The sequence below is a fragment of the Dermochelys coriacea genome, chromosome 4 (genome assembly GCF_009764565.3).
Source record: "Dermochelys coriacea isolate rDerCor1 chromosome 4, rDerCor1.pri.v4, whole genome shotgun sequence".
NCBI classification, from domain to species: Eukaryota; Metazoa; Chordata; order Testudines; family Dermochelyidae; genus Dermochelys; species Dermochelys coriacea.
Window position 1 is genome coordinate 30,146,648 of NC_050071.1, and position 19,455 is coordinate 30,166,102.

The 19,455-nt window shown below is 41.8% G+C and overlaps 1 protein-coding gene and 1 long non-coding RNA gene across 5 annotated transcripts in view; one reads left to right on the forward strand and one right to left on the reverse strand.

Annotated features, from left to right (window-relative positions):
* Nucleotides 1-12,063, reverse strand: part of MANBA (mannosidase beta) — a 76,692-nt gene extending 64,629 nt beyond the window's left edge. The window contains exon 1 of one of the 4 annotated variants that reach the window (XM_038398461.2): nucleotides 11,729-12,063. Coding sequence is in view for 3 of the 4 variants with exons in the window: in XM_038398456.2 (XP_038254384.1) it covers nucleotides 9,034-9,219 (186 nt within the window). In the remaining variant the exon portion in view is untranslated. Of the gene's footprint in view, nucleotides 1-9,033; nucleotides 9,394-9,617; nucleotides 9,684-11,728 lie in introns of those variants that run through there. The other 3 variants (XM_038398458.2, XM_038398456.2, XM_043513208.1) reach the window with 3 other exon arrangements.
* On the forward strand, nucleotides 8,230-18,900 carry LOC122459832. Its single transcript, XR_006280786.1, has 6 exons — nucleotides 8,230-8,242; nucleotides 8,617-8,622; nucleotides 9,488-9,985; nucleotides 13,950-13,953; nucleotides 14,930-15,031; nucleotides 16,619-18,900. It is a non-coding gene; the product is annotated as an uncharacterized LOC122459832 (long non-coding RNA).
* The last annotated feature ends 555 nt before the right edge of the window (nucleotides 18,901-19,455 follow it).

Here is a 19,455-nt window from a genome sequence, read left to right on the forward strand (position 1 = left end):
CCTGTGCAGAGGGTAAGGCATGGCCCTGCCTCCTTGATACCCCCTCTCAGGCAATTTGTTTGCCAGGGAGAGTAAGCAGCAAGCAGGAACTGCTATTGTGACTGTCCTTCATGCAGGCCATACAAGTGTGGAGGCCTTCTCCTGTAGCACATCTCTGATCACAATCTGGCTCAGGCCGAGAAGGATGCCCGTTGATGTGCACCAGGGACATGTCTTACTGCTTTCAAATGTGAAAGATCAGCAAGCAAGCTTTTGAGGGAGACTATTAGACCTTAACCATATCCGATTTGGAGTGCTCTATTCTGTTATTCATCACTTTGTCATCTTTAAAGGGGCAATACCAAGTTAAATAACATTACACACACAAAACTACCTCCTTACCTGTGCACTGACAACATTTAACATTCTAAAAACATTTCAAAACCCTAGAGTCTGGTCATTTCCTTGAAAAAAATGCATAGGGAACACCCTCTCCAATATTTGGACCTGGTGCTGCTGAAGCAGAAAGCTGGAGGAAGACAGGATGGGACAGGGAGTTTGTGCATTACTTTCCTCCCGCAAAGACCTACTTGGCACCTGAAAAGTGTTATCCAAAAAAAAGATGTAGCTGGTTTGGGGCCCCCACTCCATCCTCTTCATGGAGACTCCAGGAAGAGGAAGTGCTGGCAAAACAGTGCCAGGGGAGCCACACAGATTGGGAGTTAGAAGAAGGCAAGTGCTTCACAGCTGGTGCAGAAACATCCACATAGATACCCCTGGCCTCCTGAAGATTCTGGGCCTCTGTGGGCTCAGGGACAGAAGGCAAATCCTTATTTATCTATGTTTATTTGGGTGGAAGGGAGAAGATCTAGTATTTCTAGAACTATTTGCCAATTAAGCAATTTGTTGTCTTTCTGCACTTCTCAGTTTATTCACTCAAACTAAATGAGTCAGTTTTGTTTATTATCAACACAATGCTGCTGACTATGCTGCTCTGCAGGTAGCTCAAAACGTTTTACCGCAAACATTCTCTCAAATAAAAAACAGTGAATTCAAAATTGTGCCTGTATTCACATCTCTTCGTGTTCACTTTCCATTACTATTTTAGTGATGGAGTTTCCTGGCAGGAATGCTCATAGGAACAAAGAGTTTTAAGCAGAGATCAGAAAACATTCACAAATAAGGTCCGAAAATCTTTGGAGTTTTCAAGAACAGGTTGAAGAAAAACCTATCAGGCATGGTCTAGATTTACTTGGTCCTGCCTCAGCACAGGAGGCTGGGCTTGATGACCTCTTGAGGTCCCTTCCTATGATTTCTATAATTCTGTATATAAACACTAGCAATTGCACTCAAAATTTGATCTAAGAGTTATGCTCAGCCAATCTGAGTATAGAAAAATACCACATGGCCTACATGTTCAATCATAACTATCCAACACATCACATTTTGGATATCAAATACAACAAACTGCAAGTAAACAATCTTAAGATCAATAATAATTCATGTAAGCAAATAATTTTAAACAAATACATTCAAGAATACAACAAAAGGCTCACAAACATTTGAGGCTCAATTCAGCACAAATGATATATTAATTACTCAGCTGCAGACACAGAAGGGGATGTTTATATCTGAATAGTTTGGTCTTAATTTTATTTGGTTTACATTGCAGGAAGCTATTTATATTATTAGCTTTTGTAAAACCTTTAACAAAAAATAAAGCTTGGGCCAAAACTACACGGCAGTGATCCCTTCAACTACAGGAGCATATGTAGTATACTTATGAGCAGACTTTTTCATGCAGTTTTATGTGTGCACGCATGTGTGAATGCACGCACGTGCAGTCTGAAACCTGATGCCATCAATGTCACTTTCTAGATAGTTTAAACATGCTGCAGTTCAAATCAGTTTTCCGCCCAGAACAGCAATTACTAGCTCAAGATTATTTCATTTGTTCATCCAACACTTCTTTCAATGATCAATTCTGCCCCATTGTTGTGGTTGATTATAGCATCATGTCCTAGGCCTGAGAAAACCCACATTAAGGAACTTGATGGCTCAGGAAACAAAACCCACTAGTCTGAATCTAGCTCCACTTGATAGTGACCAAAGATTGCTACCACTGGATGACTGTACAGCATCTTATCTGAAGTGAGCTGGTGTTCCATTTCCTAGTGATTATAGTAATTTTGTTGCCTGGCATTTGGCTGGAGAGTTCTTTGTGCAATGTCAAAAAGTTCTTTTCATTTGATTCCACCAACCACATTCATATCCAATAAATTTCTAGTCTTCCTCGTGTTTCTTAAAGATGATGTGTGAATTTTTTTTTTTAAAACTGATTTTGAACGCAGAAGATTTTTTTGTTCATTTGAATTTTTGCTACTTAGTTTTTTGAGGGTGTGGTTTGTTTTGTTTTATGTTACTTTGGAACTAACAGGAATGTTGTCTCGTCATCCTATAATCTACTGGAGGACGTCCTGGGGGTTTCAGAATAGTTTATTGTTAGCTCTCACACATGATTGAAGGAGTGAAGGTGTTGAGTGACACCTTGTCTCCAGAATGTTTAATAGTAAGTGAAGAAGGTGTTCACAAAAATCAAACAGTTTTAAACAGTATGACTAAAAAAATCCTTTCCCCTCTCAACTGCACTGAAGTCCTGGAAGGACATCATTTCACTAAATCTTTAGCCATCATAGTGCCTTTTAGGTTAGACAGGATCTGAACTTCAAATATAACAAACAAGTAGGAAAAACCCACAGGTTTGCTTTTTTTGTGGGGGTGGAGGGGTGGAAATCAAGCCTTCTTTATACATTATAAAGAATAAAAGGGAGCACAAAAACATTTTTTTCCTTTGCAGGTCACGTTTAAGTCTAGGAAATAGCCAAAATCTCATAGCTTGTCTTTATTATAGAAGAAGAATATAGGCTCTAAACTTCTTCCCCTCTCCCGGTTTTGACAGATCTTTACAATACAGTTGACAGAATAAAACACACTTTTAAGCATATTTTAACTCATATCTTTCTAATTTTCGTTGAGTGCAAGCCTGATCCAATGCTCTTTGAAGTAACCAGAAGTGGGATTTGGTGGAGGCCGTAAGAAAGCAAAAATGACTACTATATACTTTCTATTGCTTGTCTCCTCCAGATGGCTACACTGATTTTTGATTCCTTCCTGTAATACAATTCTTGTATATTCCTTGTGATTTAAACAAAAATAATAAAAAACAGAAGTAGGTGTCTTTTCTATTGCAATAGTTTTGCTGTGATGCAATTTGAAACTGCTTTGCGTGTTCACATTACAGAAACTCATTTTGCAATAGTATTTTATGTGGAACACAGTAAGAGAATTCCACTGAAGGTAGGTTTTCAGAAAACATTACTGTCATAGAAGAACACGAACATGTAGAACATGAATTGTCACTACATCCAACTTCAAGGTGTTCTCATTTCAATACCTTCTGAAACAATGGAAGTCACATTGGTAGAATATTTATCTACACCCAGAGATACTTTAATTTCTGTTTCAGAGTAGCAGCCGTGTTAGTCTGTATTCACAAAAAGGAGTACTTGTGGCACCTTATGCTCAAATAAATTTGTTAGTCTCTAAGGTGCCACAAGTACTCCTTTCCTTCAGGATAGGTTGTAGATCCTTGATGATGCGTTGGAGAGGTTTTAGTTGGGGGCTGAAGGTGATGGCTAGTGGCGTTCTGTTATTTTCTTTGTTGGGCCTGTCCTGTAGTAGGTGACTTCTGGGTACTCTTCTGGCTCTGTCAATCTGTTTCTTCACTTCAGCAGGTGGGTATTGTAGTTGTAAGGATGCATGATAGAGATCTTGTAGGTGTTTGTCTCTGTCTGAGGGGTTGGAGCAAATGCGGTTATATCGTAGAGCTTGGCTGTAGACAATGGATCGAGTGGTATGATCTGGATGAAAGCTAGAGGCATGTAGGTAGGAATAGCGGTCAGTAGGTTTCCGATATAGGGTGGTGTTTATGTGACCATCGCTTATGAGCACCGTAGTGTCCAGGAAGTGGATCTCTTGTGTGGACTGGTCCAGGCTGAGGTTGATGGTGGGATGGAAATTGTTGAAATCATGGTGGAACTCCTCAAGGGCTTCTTTTCCATGGGTCCAGATGATGAAGATGTCATCAATGTAGCATAACCAGAGTAGGGGCATTAGGGGATGAGAACTGAGGAAGCGTTGTTCTAAGTCAGCCATAAAAATGTTGGCATACTGTGGGGCCATGCAGGTACCCATAGCAGTGCTGCTGATTTGAAGGTATACATTGTCCCCAAATGTGAAACAGTTATGAAAAATAGCTCCCTGCTGGTAATAGCTTACCTTAAGTGATCACTCTCGTTACAGTGTGTATGGTAACACCCATTGTTTCATGTTCTCTATGTATATAAATCTCCCCACTGTATTTTCCACTGAATACATCTGATGAAGTGAGCTATAGCTCACGAAAGCTTATGCTCAAATAAATTTGTTAGTCTCTAAGGTGCCACAAGTACTCCTTTTCTTTTTAATTTCTGTGAAATTAATGCAGTCAGAACACCTATAAATTTTTCCAAAAGCCCATTTTCACATATTTACAGCTTCATGTGAATTTTAACTCATGGTAGTAATGAAGAGACTGTATTCTTGGAATACTAGTTTTGTAAATTTCACCCTTAAACCATTCATGTTTTCAGTGGTTATACAGACAAGACATTTAACTGAACATCACCTTACTCAAAAGATGTGTTTAAATTGAATACTGAGCCAAAAGCTACAGAATAGAAAGACAAAGATAAGTTGGGAAACTGACAGAAACATTAATATATGCTGTTGAATATTGTTTTTATACAGACACCCTCCGATTTACGCAAACGTTCCATTCTGGAAAGCCTTGCGTAACTCGAATTTTGCGTAAGTCGGTGACATATACCCATACATTACGCAAAAATTTCCGCAACTAGAAAATCCTATTTCTGGCTTATGGAACTTTTTCCGTAAGTGCGAATTTGTGTAAATAAGGTCTTGCGTAACCCAGGAAGCGTATGTATTCTATTTTAAAGGCTACTAATACTTCTCTCCATCTACTTCAACTCCATATCCATTCACAAGACATTAATTAAAAGAGGTTGTATAAACCAGTGATATTTAATATTTTCATGTCTAAATACTGTAATCCCTCCTTTCCTCCCTGGATTACTCCAGAGCAGGCAACACTGACCTGTGTGCCTGGGCGCCTGATGTTGTTGACATTAAAGGAGACCCTGAGTATCCCAGCGGTGACGTTGAATAGGTGAGAATCCTTTACCCACCCCTCTGCTGCAATCCCTTTATTCCTAAAGGAATTTAAAATTGGCGGTGCTTCCACCTGGTTGGACCCTGTACACACTCAATGGCGTACCTTGGGAACCTCCCGGAATGAACGCCTTCAAATAGTACTAATAATCTGTGGCTTGGGTCAAACTCAAAAATACCAATTATAAATAATATACATCCAATATACTTAAATTAGAGTTAACACACCTTTACTTAAGAACTTAAAGAAACAGGGTATAACCAACTAAGATTAAACGTCACTACTAATTTAAATCCACAGGGGGCAGTTGAATAAAATCAATTAACAAATACAGTATACAGTAATAAATGAAACTTATCTAACTGGCATTTACACTTCCACCATTTACCCCACCCTGGAGTGTACACTCCTCTGGATTTCAGAGTCCTAGACACTTGCTTGCATAGTCGCACTTGAAGATCTGAAACTGGAGACAGCACTCTGTTGCTTCAGTCCAGCCAAGGCAACAAGTTGCACACTCCCTCTGAAGACTGGAGTTGTCCCCGTCAAATGTCAGCAGCTCTGGGTCCTGGGAAAATCACTCCGCCTCTCCTCAGACTCAGACTCTCTGCTGTGCCCCTTCCCTTGCAAGTACTTTCCCAAACAAGAGTGGGGGTTTCTCACAGTTCCTTCACTGCAGGCCCACCTCAATCAGCTCTAGGCACAGCACTAGTCTCTCCCTTGGCTCCAGTGAAGCCACCCACCAACCACCTCTGAAGCTCCCTGCTTGATCAAAATCCCAGCTGGCTTCCCAGCAGCAGCTCCTGGTATGGACAGAGCTCCACACCAGCAATCTGGCTTCTCTCCCCAAAAACGGAGCCCTCCCCACTCCCTGCATAACCTAGTCGCTAAGGCTAGATTGCAGCACACTGGATCTTCCCAACGGCAACACTCCCAATAAAGTTCAGAGGCCCCTCTATTAAAGGGGGCCTACAATACCAATTAAAATCTATTTGAACATATAGAGCCTTCACTAGTACTAGTCATTTTCACTCTGGCTCTTTAATTTGTCAGGACAGTTTCAACCCACACACTGCAGTAAACATCTGCATAGAAAACTACATTTATATCAGCCAATTATTTTCCTCAATGAATGCCATTTAGTGCCTAGCAAAATGGGGTCCTGGTCCATTACTAGGGTTCCTATGCATTATAGTAATATAAATAATAACTAATAATAGAACCACCTGATGAATGACATGATTGTTCTTTGAGTGGCTCTGAAAAATATCAGCTATGAGAAAATGTCAAATGCAACAATTGAGACAAACTGGTAATTAAATTCCTGGTAAAAACAGATTTCATTTTCAGAACTGCACAAGCATCACTTGTGACATATAGACACTTGAGCTCAGATATTTATGGAATTCTCTGCATTACAGTGCTCTGCAAATCAGAGAAGCAGCTAATATAACAAAACAGAGACCCCATGTAAAGGCAAGTGGCTGGTAAAAAAAACCTGGCTACAAGAGCCCTGTCCATCAGTGCCAAGAATTCTGTAGGAGTCACCTGCCAGCAGAAATGGCATCATACAATATTTGAAGTACACATAATAGAGGATCACCATTGCTAGCATAAAGCTTTCATGCATAAGTTACGTGCAGATACATTTTGCTTGGTTGAATAAGACCTAAAAGATATTTGGCTGACTATTCTCTTTAAGTGTAATGACAGAGGATATCAATTCTGGGTGAGGAAGGAATAAAAGAGAAAGAAGAATGATCCAAGGCCCTTAAGTCCATGTTTGGACACCTTAAAAAAAGATGCCCTGATTTTTAGAGGCATTAAGCACCAATGAATGTCACTGACGTGAGCAGCAGGTGGTCAGTACTTCTGAAAAATCACCCCATTTTTTCCCTCACAGTGTCACCCAGACCTTACACATATTTGGAGAACTGTCCCTTATAACCTTTTTTTTTTTTTTTTTTAAATTTTTTTAAATTGCTGGTCACAATGAATGGATCATCTCACAAGCTGCTGAGTTCCAATTCTGCCTGGTGGATCAAAGGTTTCCCCTCTCCCCCAACCAAAATAAGCCATTTTAAATGTCCACATAATTTTTTCACAAATTTAACTAAACCCATGCAAATCTGTGAGTAGACAAGCCATAAGGCTGTAGGCTAACTGACCATGAAGGCTGACTGAAGTCAACAGGGCTCCACCCACGCACAGGGGTTCTGCTCCTCTGCATGACCATGGCCTAAGCCCCAAATGCCCGGCTCCCGTTCAAAACTGAAATTATTGGTCCATTTACAGCAATTCAGTTAAATTAGTGACCACACTTCCTCATTTCAAAAAGAATAGTTAAACGTTTGAGTCTTCCATTACAACAGTACTTCCTTACATGTATGACTCAACGCATTGGTCATAGATAGCTTCCATTGCCCTTGAAGGACTTAGTCACAGCATTACTGCTGCACCAGCAGAGATAAAGGTCTATCAATTATACACCCCCATTTGGATGAAAGAGGCCGGATTAACCCTAAACAAAAAACATGTGGATTGCTAGTGACACTGGATCTTCTTCTGCTCTGAATCGATGAAAAGGGAGTTTTGCCATTGATTTATAGAACAAGAATTGGAACTCACTGTTACAGGAATGGAGCTCTCCTAAACCTGAAAGCTAAAAGAAGCAGGAAAGGATAAAAAATACAAGTTGCAAAAACTCTGAAAATCTTCTGGTATGAACAAGTCTCTAAAAGAAGTAAAGTATTTCATGGCACAACATAAAAGCCAGGACTTGCCTCTTCTACAGTACTACAAATCTATGCATGCCATCAAAATTCTGCAGGACTTTGAGGGGGGCGTTTAGTGGACTAAGCATCAGTCCTTGAAATCCCCTGACTCCCTGCAAACACAGCTCAAATTTCAACAGGGTCAGTTCAGGATTTCATCCTTCTGACGTGGACAAATTGAATAAATGTGCACTCCACTGTGTGGGGCTTTAAACACTTCCATTCTGTCTGTACCAAGTGGACATCAAAGGCACTACAAGAGTGGGATGCTTTTCATAGATTCATAGATACTAAGGTCAGAAGGGACCATTCTGATCATCTAGTCCAACCTACAAGACAAGAAGTGTGTGCTGGTGTTGTTGGCCACATTTTTTGCAACTCTCCTAGACTATGCAGGATGCTGTGCAACCAACATCCAATTTGGACTACTGAGAGACGGTTGCATTTCAGTGGTGCTGTTCATAGCAAGATGTGGCCTCCTTTGACATTAAAGATGTGAAATAAACATAGAATATTGTTACAGGAATAGCCCCAGATACTGCAGTCAGGCTAGTGAAACTTGCAGTGCTTGAGACCACTGTAGTATTTTTCTAAGAGGCAGGGCCTTAGGGCTCCCTTTCAAGTGCTCCCAGGCTACTTACCTTTTATTCCACGTTTTTACGTTTGACAGAACACAATGAGCCCCCAAATCACCACGTTTTATTCTTTTCTTTTTTTATGCACATCCACCAAAACCAGCCGAGCACTGCCCGCTCCGAGGCCCCTGCCCGCACCCGAAACCCCGCAGCACTGGGCTAGAGCAGTGGAGGGACGGGGAGGGAGACCCACCCCCAGCCCGGTGCCCGGATCCCAGCCGCCGCATGGGCGGGCAGCCGGACGGACCCACCATGCGGGGGGCGGGGGGGGGGGGGTCCTAGCGCTGCTCGCTTTAATCCCCGGGCCGGGCGCCTGGCGGGAGAGAGCCGTAGCCCGGCTGGCATCATGTAGTACCTGGATGAGGCCCTGGCGGAGTAAGGCCGTGTGAACGCAGCCGGGCACGTCCCCGCTCAGCACCAGCGAGCCGTTCCCGCTGCCCAGCCGCCAGCTCCCCCGCAGGCTGTGCGCCGCCGGGCCGGGGGGGCTGCCAGACAACGCCCCCCGCCCCCAACAGGCCGCAAGCAGCAGAAGCAGCCGCATCCCGGAAGCTACCGCGAGCCCCCGCCGCCGCCGGCGGGGGAAGGGGCTGAGGGCAGCAGTCCCAGCCGGGCTCCGCCTCCCGCCTGCGGCTCGGCGGCAGCGCTAGCGCTGGGCGCCTGCGCCGCCTCTGCAGGCCGCTGCGCCCGGGGAGCCACCGGCGGGAACCTCGCCCCGGCCCCGGCTGCAGGGGAGCCGCAGGCGCTGCGGGAGGGGCGCGAGGAGCCGCCTTCCTGGGGGTGCCGCGCACAGGTTGGGTTGAACATACTAGGTATTCATAGAAGATCAGGGGTGGACGGGACCTCAGGAGGTCATCTAGTCCGACCCCCTGCTCAAAGCAGGACCAAGCCCCAGTTTTTGCCCCAGATTCCTAAACGGCCCCCCTCAAGGATTGAACTCACAAGCCTGGGGTTAGCAGGCCAATGCTCAAGCCACTGAGCTATCCCTCCCATGCACTGGGCAGTGGCGGTCCTCGCTGGGCGCGTTATTCTCAGACACGCGTAGGAGCGAATGATGCCCCGGAGATGGGGGGGGGGGGGGGGGGGGGGGGGGAATTACAGCTGGTGGCACGTGGAAATATGCCCAGAGCCTGGCAAATCACTTCCCTCCCTTCAGGCTCTGCTGCTCACAGGACACTGGGACTGAGGCTCCAGCGCTGATCTGTCTCTCACCTCCCCTTTTCAGGATCGAAAGCTGGGGGGGCGTTGATTAAGAATAACAAATGGGTGGAAGACACGCAGCAGGGTTTTTTAGCAGTATTTAAGATTAAGTGGCTGAGCTCTATACTATACAGTCTCATTAAAATACCATAAGACTGGGGTAGTAGGGTAGTGGACCTGGGTTAAAAAAAGAAAAGGAGTACTTGTGGCACCTTAGAGACTTGCAAATTCATTTGAGCATAAGCTTTCGTGAGCTGCAGCTCACTTCATCAGATGCATGCTTATGCTCAAATAAATTTGTTCGTCTCTAAGGTGCCACAAGTACTCCTTTTTCTTTTTGTGAATACAGATTAACACAGCTGCTACTCTGAAACTTGGTTGAAAAAGAAGCTAAGGAGCATGCTAGACCTTACAGGCCAGACAGCATTACTTTTATACCAGGGATAGTGGTTGAAACAATAATTATAAATGGAAACAAATCAATAAAAGGACAAACCACCATGGCTTTTATAACAAAAAGCACCCCTCCTCTCATTTACTATAATTCTTTAACACAATAGTTGATATTTATATAGACTTTCAAAACACCTTTCACAAAGTCTGTTACAATAAACAATTACAGAAACTAAGCCGTCATAGTGCAAGGTTAGATATAATCATAGAAGTGGAGGAGTGGAAGGGGCATGGATCAAAACTAACAGAACATTAGAGTAGGAATAAATTATCCGTTTTACTCAGCTCAGTATTGTTCAATATATTTAACAGAAGTCTAGAAAAGGGAGTCAACAATCAGGTAGCAAAATTTGAAGAAGACAGAATTATTTAAGTTTGTTAAGGCTACAGAAAATTATGAGGAATTTGTAAATTACCAAATGAAGTGTGGGACTGGGAAACACTATGGCAGGTGAAATTCAGTGTTGATCAGTTTACATCGACTTTGTATGGCCTTGGGTTCTCTTCTCCACCCGAAGTGGAGTGGAAACATCAGAAGCCAGATTAGAAGGGATGTCAGACAGAGTTGGAGGAGAGGAAATCAGAGCATATTAAAATATTTGAGAGAATAAATTAAAAAAGAGCTGGGAAGGTAGCAGGAAAGGCAGATATGGAGAAGGAGAGTTGACTGTTTTTGTCAAATTTTAGTCAGCTGGAATATTTATTTTCCCTACCACAGAGCACACGCCCTTGCCTGATGTTCTCCATCCAGTCTGACTTTTGCTTTAAAAGAATTTAAAAAGCTGTGAAAGAGATAAAGCTCAGGTTCTTGGTAAAGCATAATTAATAGAATGGTTTGTATTACAAAGTAATGCATTCTTATTAGATTTATACATTTGTAAAAGGGAAGGAACGGATAATCTTGAGCCAAGAGATCTGGGTCCTATTTTCAGCCCCGTTGTGTGAGCCTGGATAACCTTGGTAATTTACACAGGCTTCCTTTGTGATCTTACTGACCTCTGTCTGCATTTTCCCCATTTGAAAATAGGATGAATGGACCAGCACAGGCAGCAACAGAAGGTAACTTGTGCCTCCCCTTTTTAGGGCATCTAAGCAGTTTGGCTCCTGAGCCAGGTTACATTAGTCCTAAGGGCTGCCCTAACTTGTGCTCCTGCTTCAGTGGCCTCTGTGGATCACTTCAGATTGGAGGGGAGGGATAGCTCAGTGGTTTGAGCATTAGCCTGCTAAACCTAGGGTTGTGAGCTCAAACCTTGAGGGGGCCATTTAGGGATCTGGAGCAGAAATTGGGAGTTGGCCCTGCTTTGAGCAGCGGGTCGGACTAGATGACCTCCTGAGGTCCCTTCCAACCCTATGATTCTAGGGGCACAGAATTACCAAAGCATACAACCTCCTTTTCTCACCTCTGGCCTATCCCTGGCCCCTCTGGCAGCAACGTAGAGTCCTCCTCTTCCATGGCAGGCATGTGGTCCCTTGCATGGTCTTATGGTCCCCTGGGTGGACAACACCAAACTGGCCTAGAGAGGCCATAGGCAATTGTGAATCCGAGCCAATAACTTCAGTGGTGCAGAAGGATTTGAACTGGTCCTCTGCACCAGGAAGATTCACATCATGACAAGTTTACTGTACTCCCTGAGATCCTCATATGGACAAAGCCACAATAAGTGAAAAATATTGTTTAAATTCCACATAACCCCTTTCAAACAAAGTGTACAAACAAACAAAAGGCACTTGGATCCTAAAAACTCTATGGTTGGTGGTAATCAGTACTATCACCTCCAGCTCAGGCTGCTGTATTTCTGTAGTAGCCATGACTCAGACCAAAGCTGCTCAACAGAGATATAAGCAACTTAAAGGAAAACTTTTCCAGTGTATGCACTCAGCTGGGAACAGACTAGAAAGCATTTTTTTTTTTTTTCCAAACAGCCAATTTCTTTGAGCTGACACTGACTTCCTTCTAAGACACAGCTTAGAATGAAATTGAAGGTGCTCGTTCCAGCACACTGAAAATTTTAGATTAGAGTTTCCAGTGCTTTTAAAAATATACTTTTAGTTGATTAAAATTAGTGTAATTATTTTCCTGTGCCAGAGTACATGTTGATCTGTGGGAGCCCAAGTTTGTCCACAAGTTTTTTTTTTTTTAATTCCATAATCATACAGGTTGGACTCTTTATGAGGCAGGCACTTGGCTGCATCAGGCATGCCTATTTAATAAAACATTATGAAGAGCAAGAAGGGAGGTTAGAAGTGTTTAAAAACTAAAACATTTTAGCAGGTGCTTTTAATCGAGGCATTTGTATGTACACACACACACACACCTCATTTTGAAAAATATATAATCAGAACAGACAAGTTAAATGTATTTTTAAAAGTTGATGTAGATGCTTTAAAAAGGTCAGTTTCACAAACCTGAAAACAATTATGAGTCATAGCATCTGTGAGGAAAAAATTAGACAGAAAAATGTGAATGATAATTGGGAATTGTTTAACAACACTTCACTAGATGCCCCAAAAGCCACAGTTGAGGAAGGCGGCCATATTGGTTAAAAAAACAAAACCTGATTTAGAGGGATAGTGAAGACAGCAAAATAAAATAATAAAATAAAATGGAAGAAAGGGAAAGCTGATAGTAATGAATATAAATCAGAAGCTAGGACTTGTAGAAAATTGATACGGGAATCAAAGGGACACAAATCTGTGGCCAGCAGAGTTAAGAACAATTAGGACATTAAATATATTTTGAACAAAAAGAATCCTAATAATGGTATTGGTCCATTACTAGATGAAAATGGTAAAATTATCAATAATGCAGAAAAGGCAGACATGTTCAATAAATATTTCTGTTTCGTATTTGGGGAAAAACAGATGTTGTCATAGGATAATACTCTTTCTATTCCACTAGTAGTTCACAAGGCTATTAAACTGCAGCTACTAAAGTTAGACATTTTAAAATCAGCAGGTCCAGATAACTCATATGTAAGAGTTTTAAAAGAGCTGGCTGGAGAACTCGCTAGACTGTTAAAGACGATTTTCAGTAAGTCTTAGAATATTGGGGGAAATTCCTTAAGACTGAAAAAAAGCTAATACTGTGGCAATATTTTAAAAGGGGATGATTTAGGTAATTATAGGTCTGTCAGTCTGACATTGATCCTGGACAAGATAATGAAGCAGCTGATATGGGACTCAAATAATAAGGAATTGAAGACAGGTAATATAATTAATACCAATCAGTTTATGGAAAATAGATCCTGTAAAACTAAGCTTATATTCTTTTATGAGATTACAAGTTTGGCTGCTAAAAGTAATAGTGTTGACATAATAGACGTAGACTTCTATGAGGCATTTGACTTGATACCACTTTGATGCCATTTTGATTAAAAAACTAGAAGGATATAAAATTAACATTAAATGAATTAAAAGCTGTTTAACTGATAGGTCTCAAAATGTAAATGTAAACAGAAAATCATCACTGAGCAGGTGTGTTTCTAGTGGGGTCCCACCGGGATTTGTTCTTGGCCCTCCACTATTTAATATTTTTATCAATGACCTGGAAGAAAACAAAATCATCCCAGATTAAGTTTGCAGATGACACAAAAATTGGGGGAGTGGTACATAATGAAGAAGATGGGTCACTGATATAGAGCAATCTGAATCAATGTATTTTAATATGGCTAAATGTAAATGTATATATCTAGGAGAAAAATATAGGCCATACTTACAGGAAGGTGACTATCCTGGGAAGCAGTGACTGAAAAAGATTTGGGGGCGGAGGTGGATAATCAGCTGAACACAAGCTCCCCAGTGTGTGACACTGTGGCCAAAAGAGCTAATGCAATCCTTGGATGCATAAACTGGAATCTCACATAGGAGTAGATGTGTTATTTTACCTCTGTATTTGGCACTGGTGTGACTACTACTGAAATACTGTGTCCAGTTCTGGGGTCCACAGTTCAAGAAGGATATTGATAAATTGGAGAGGGTTAAGAGAAAAGACATGATTTATAATACACTAAATAGACTGTGCTCTGAGTCTAACAAAGAGAAGGAGTGACTTCATTTCAGTCTATGAGTACCTACATGGGGAACAAATAATAAAGAGCTCTTTAGTCTAGCAGAGAAAGGTAAAACACAATCCAATGGCTGGAAGTAAAAGCTAGACAAATTCAGACTGGAAGTAAGGCTTAAAATTTGTTAGAAGTGAGAGTAATTGGAAAGTTTTTCCAGTGGTTAAGGCTCATGACAGATTTCCATCGCTGACAATTTAAAAATCAAGATTGGATGTTTTTCTAAAAGATATGCTCTAGGAGTTATTTTGGGGGGGAAGTTCAATGGCTTGAGTTATACAGACTAGATGATCACAATGGTCCCTTCTTGAACTGGAATTTATGAACAGCATGACATTATCTTTGTCCTCCAGTCCCTCCTCAATGTGTGTTTCTCACACTTGTTTATGGTCTAAAATATAGACTGTAAACTCTTCAGGGAAGAGAGCATGTTTTTATGTCCGTAAATCTCCTATCATATCTTTGGACACTGAATAGTTAATAAAAATACTAATAATGACTATACATTATAATGCAGTTCTTTATTCTTATGCATTCAAGTCAAGTAAAAGCTGAAATGAAGAACGGCCAGTCTGACTGTCAAGTGGCAACATGTTGTTGCAGCTGCTATGCAAGATTATTGAGTTTGAAAGTGAAGTGCAGGTGAGAAAGGGATAGGAACATTATATAATTTGTTTAACATTCTGCCTTTAATTCAACCAGTTTAGCACATGTTAAAGTGTATGCTACATTGTTTATGCTAGACAGAACATGTTAGAATGCATTAGCAAAAAACATACCTTTACATCTTAGTCTATTGCAGAGTTTCTCAACCTTTTCAGGTTGTCTCCCCTTTATTGGAAATCAGGTTTTGCAACCCCCTTTCATTTAACTATAAAAATAGGAGAACAAATGTATCAGTGATAACCGTATATAATTTATTTGTATGTGTATTTTGAGAGGTCAACAGAGAATACATGATCTTGAAGGTTATGGGTGCGCAGGAGCAATGGAGCAAAATTTTCTTTGCTTTAGATTGTAATAAAATTCTCAATACCTCAAAAGACCTCTGATTGCCTGGGGGATGCCACCCACCAGTTGAGAAATACCAGTCTAGACAAAGCCCCTTATGTCACTTTCAGAACAACCCCCTTCTGGCCAGCCAGTTGTGGAGTAAGGGGCTACCCAACATGAGTGAGGGTATCTGAATCAGAGATCTTGCTAGACTCTGAGGTACAAGCCGTACTGAATCCTCTTTAGTTACCATTTCAAGTCACTCCAGAGCTTGAAGGAAATGAACATGTGGATTCAGCCACTTCTTAACAAACATGTGCATTGTGTGCGTTCTCTTGTAAAAAGTGTATCAACTGTGAAATGGTAAGGCTCTATGCAGCTCATGGGTTTGGTAATGGGATGTAGAGCTTTTCACCTCTAACCTGCTGTTTCAGGTCCAGCCCAGGTCAGAAATGACTAAAAGTTATCCTCTAATGGTTGTTCAATGACCTATGTGCAATAATTCTGGTGGTCACAATCCAGTTCCCAGTGGTCAGGAATCCACATTACTGAAAAGGCTATCGCAACAACCCTTTCAGCAATCTCAGCAAAAGAGCCAATTGATTGGCTCAGGCTCTTTGCAGGATCAGGTCTTAAATGAGTACTTATCTCTAGAGATTAAACCTACAAGACCAAATACATTGATGGTATAGAAAGCATGTTCTGCCTCTGCCCAAGCTTACTTTGTTCTAAAGATGAACAGTGGAAGTAAGTCTTCAGCAGTAGTCCCTCTAATTTTCCCCACACGTGTGCACAATGAATTTTGTTATGTGCACCAATATGGAGGTGATGTGCACATAACAAAATTCCTATGGCAGGGGTAGGGCCAAGGGGTTCGGAGTGTAGGAGGGGATTCAGGGCTGGGGCTGGGGGTTGAGATGCAGGGAGGTGACTTCAGGACTAACATTTACCCTATGTACTAAATTCACAAAGTAACTAAATCAAAATAATTAAAATATTGAAACAAGGCAATGTTGCTTCAAAGAGATCCTATTGGATATTATTTCTATGCTAAAACAGGGTTTACGGGAAACTGAGTTTTGACTCCATTACAGTACAACTGCAAGGGTTTTGTTTTGTTTTGAAGTTGTTCAGCAAGTCATGTGGTGGTAGTTCCCGATAAGAAGGAAATTGCATTTCAAGATGTTTACTGTACTTCCGTGTTTTGTCTTTTTTTTTTCCTTCCCCCTCCTAAAGGCAAGCTAAAGCTGCACAAAGAAAATACACTGCTGTAATTAATTATGCTGAGAACATGCTATTTCCTTATTGAAGGCTTATAATGAAGTTAAAACGCCTCAGATTTTTTTCTTCAAATAGTTTTTACTGTGTCGTAAGAGTTTAAAGCTAAAACTACAAACTTCTGTACCCATAGAAAGAAGAAGATCTTTTGAACTAATGCAGTTTTCTCTTCTTTGTTTTTTGGTCCCTTCTCCATCCTTTTTATGACGACACAATTTAGATTTTACAATGTCAGTTTTATGAGACTTAGGTCAACAGATATTCCTCATCAATTCTGAGACAAAAAGCCCATGGGCACAACTCTGCTCTCTGTTACAGTGAAATACATTCAGAATAACTCCACTGACAATGGATTAACACAGCAGAATTTGAGTCAAGATCTTTCGTTCAGAGTAATCTCTATTGTTATCATTAACATGCTGCTGTTGACTCCTTCCAGACCATTAATCATAGAAAGGGGTAAAAATTCACCTTGGTATAGGGGATCCATGCAATACATACTGCATCAGCTAAGGAGGGCTTGTCTACCTTAGGAATTTGTGTATTGATGTGGCAGCACTGGTGCAAGCTCTCATGATAATGTGCTGCAGTGCTGTAAAGTGGAACATGTACTGATTTGACTTTGACTTACCCCAGTTCCATCATACCAAAGGAAGCCCCATTTGATACCAATGCAGTACATCAATACTCTGCCCTGGCGGATCGTGACCTAGACGGGGCTTGAGTGTTCCCATAATCCTGAGAGCAATGCAGTCAGGAGTCTTACATTCCTGGTAGGGTCACCCAACGTGTCAAGGTGAAAGGTGAGGTTCCAGATGAACAGTGATCCGACCCTCCACCCCCACATCCTCAACAGCAGCGCAAGAGGATGGAAAGAATTTCTCTCAACGGTTGTGAAAGCTGCAGCAGGATGGCAGTCTCCCATCACCTTGGGTTTCCTTGCCATTGGATTACGCCTTCATCCTGACAAGGACCTTGTGCACCCTGGTATGTAATGGTGTCTCCACGTTAAAAGAAATCATGCACAGGTGTCTTCCATATTCATGACCAAGTTCTATGGTGATCAGCAAGTAGCAACGGGAGGAGGCAGTGATGACCAGAAGCTCCTAATCATGGACTGGCATGCAAGCAGCGGCTGTTAGAAGGCTGTTTTTGCATTTGGACAGGAGTGCAACTCAGCAGCTGCAACCGCAACTGAGCTGCTCTTTTTAGGACCCACTGCACATCCCACATGAGGAAGGAGCAACAAAAGGTGCCCTAAACGTAGTCTGCCTTGCCTACCCCAACTGGATAACCACGTTCAGAGGGATTATCTAACTGCGCTCAAAACTGAATGAAATTTAGAACCTGGAACATTCAAACCCTGATGGACAACCCAAATAGTAACCAGCCAGAATACAGAACAGTGATTGTGGCCAGAGAACTCAGGATATATGACATCAAAATTGCTGCACTGAGCGAGACCCAACATGTAGGACAGCTAAAGGAACAAGGTGGTGGTGGTGACGCCTTTTTCCAGAGAGGAGCAGATGATGATAAATGACAAATCTACAGTACTGGTTTCACCATCAAAAGCAAAATAATAAACCAACTCTCGGAAGTACCAATTAGCAACAATGAATGACTCATGACTCTCTGCCTTACATTTGCCAAGAACCAGCATGTAACACTCATCAGAGCATCACTCCATCTCTTAATGCTGATGATGAAACCAAAAGTAGTATTCTATGCCAACCTTGACCAAATTGTCTCCTCCATCTCCAAAGAGGACAAGTTTATACTCCTTGCTGATTTTAACGCAAGAGTTGGACATGACTTGGAACTTTGGAATTGCACAATCGGAAAGGAAAGTGTGGGCAAGACCAATTCCAATGGAATTCTTCTCCTAACCAAATGCGCAGAACACTAACACTATATTCCAAAGAACCAAAAGAACAAGAACAAGACATCATGGGGAAAAACCCTATCCAAGCATTGGCAGCTGATCGACTAGGTTATTGTCTGTGCTCATGACTGTGAAGATGTCCGTATCACCAAAGTGATGACGACTTGTGCTGACGATTGTTGGACGGACCATCGCCTCATCCGCTCCATTACTTCCATTAAACTTGCTTCAAAACAATGAATGCAGAAAAAACCAGCCAGATGAAAGATCAACATCGAGAGTCAAGAACACAACCAAACCTGGCCTTTTCTGACTGTGCCTCACCAAGAAACTCTGTACATGGCCTTTATCAATCTCAAAAAAGCATTTGTGTTAGTCTGTATCCGATGAAGTGAGCTGTAGCTCACGAAAGCTTATGCTCTAATAAATTTATTAGTCTCTAAGGTGCCACAAGTACTCCTTTTCTTTTTGAAAAAAGCATTTGACTCCATCAACCATGAGGCTCTGTGGCAAACTCTTCTCAAATTTGGATGCCTGCCAAAATTTGTTACCATCCTCTGACTCCTCCACGACAACATATTCGTGATGGTCGTCAGCAATGGATCCAAAGTGGACCCATTCTAAATTAAGACAGAAGTAGAGCAAGGCAGAAAACATGTCTGAAGATCATGACATCAAGAACCAAACCAAGCTTCTCATGTATCTGGCTGTTATCCCTGCTCTCCTGTACGGTGCCAAAACCTGGGTTGCATGCAGAAGGCGTCTCAAGGCACTTGAACAAAACCATCAGCTGTGCCTCCACAAGATCTTCCAAATCAAGTCAGATGATTGATGCATCAACATCAGCGTTCTGTGCCAAGCCAAAAGTTCCAGCTTGGAAGCTATGATGACCTACCACCAACTCTGTTAG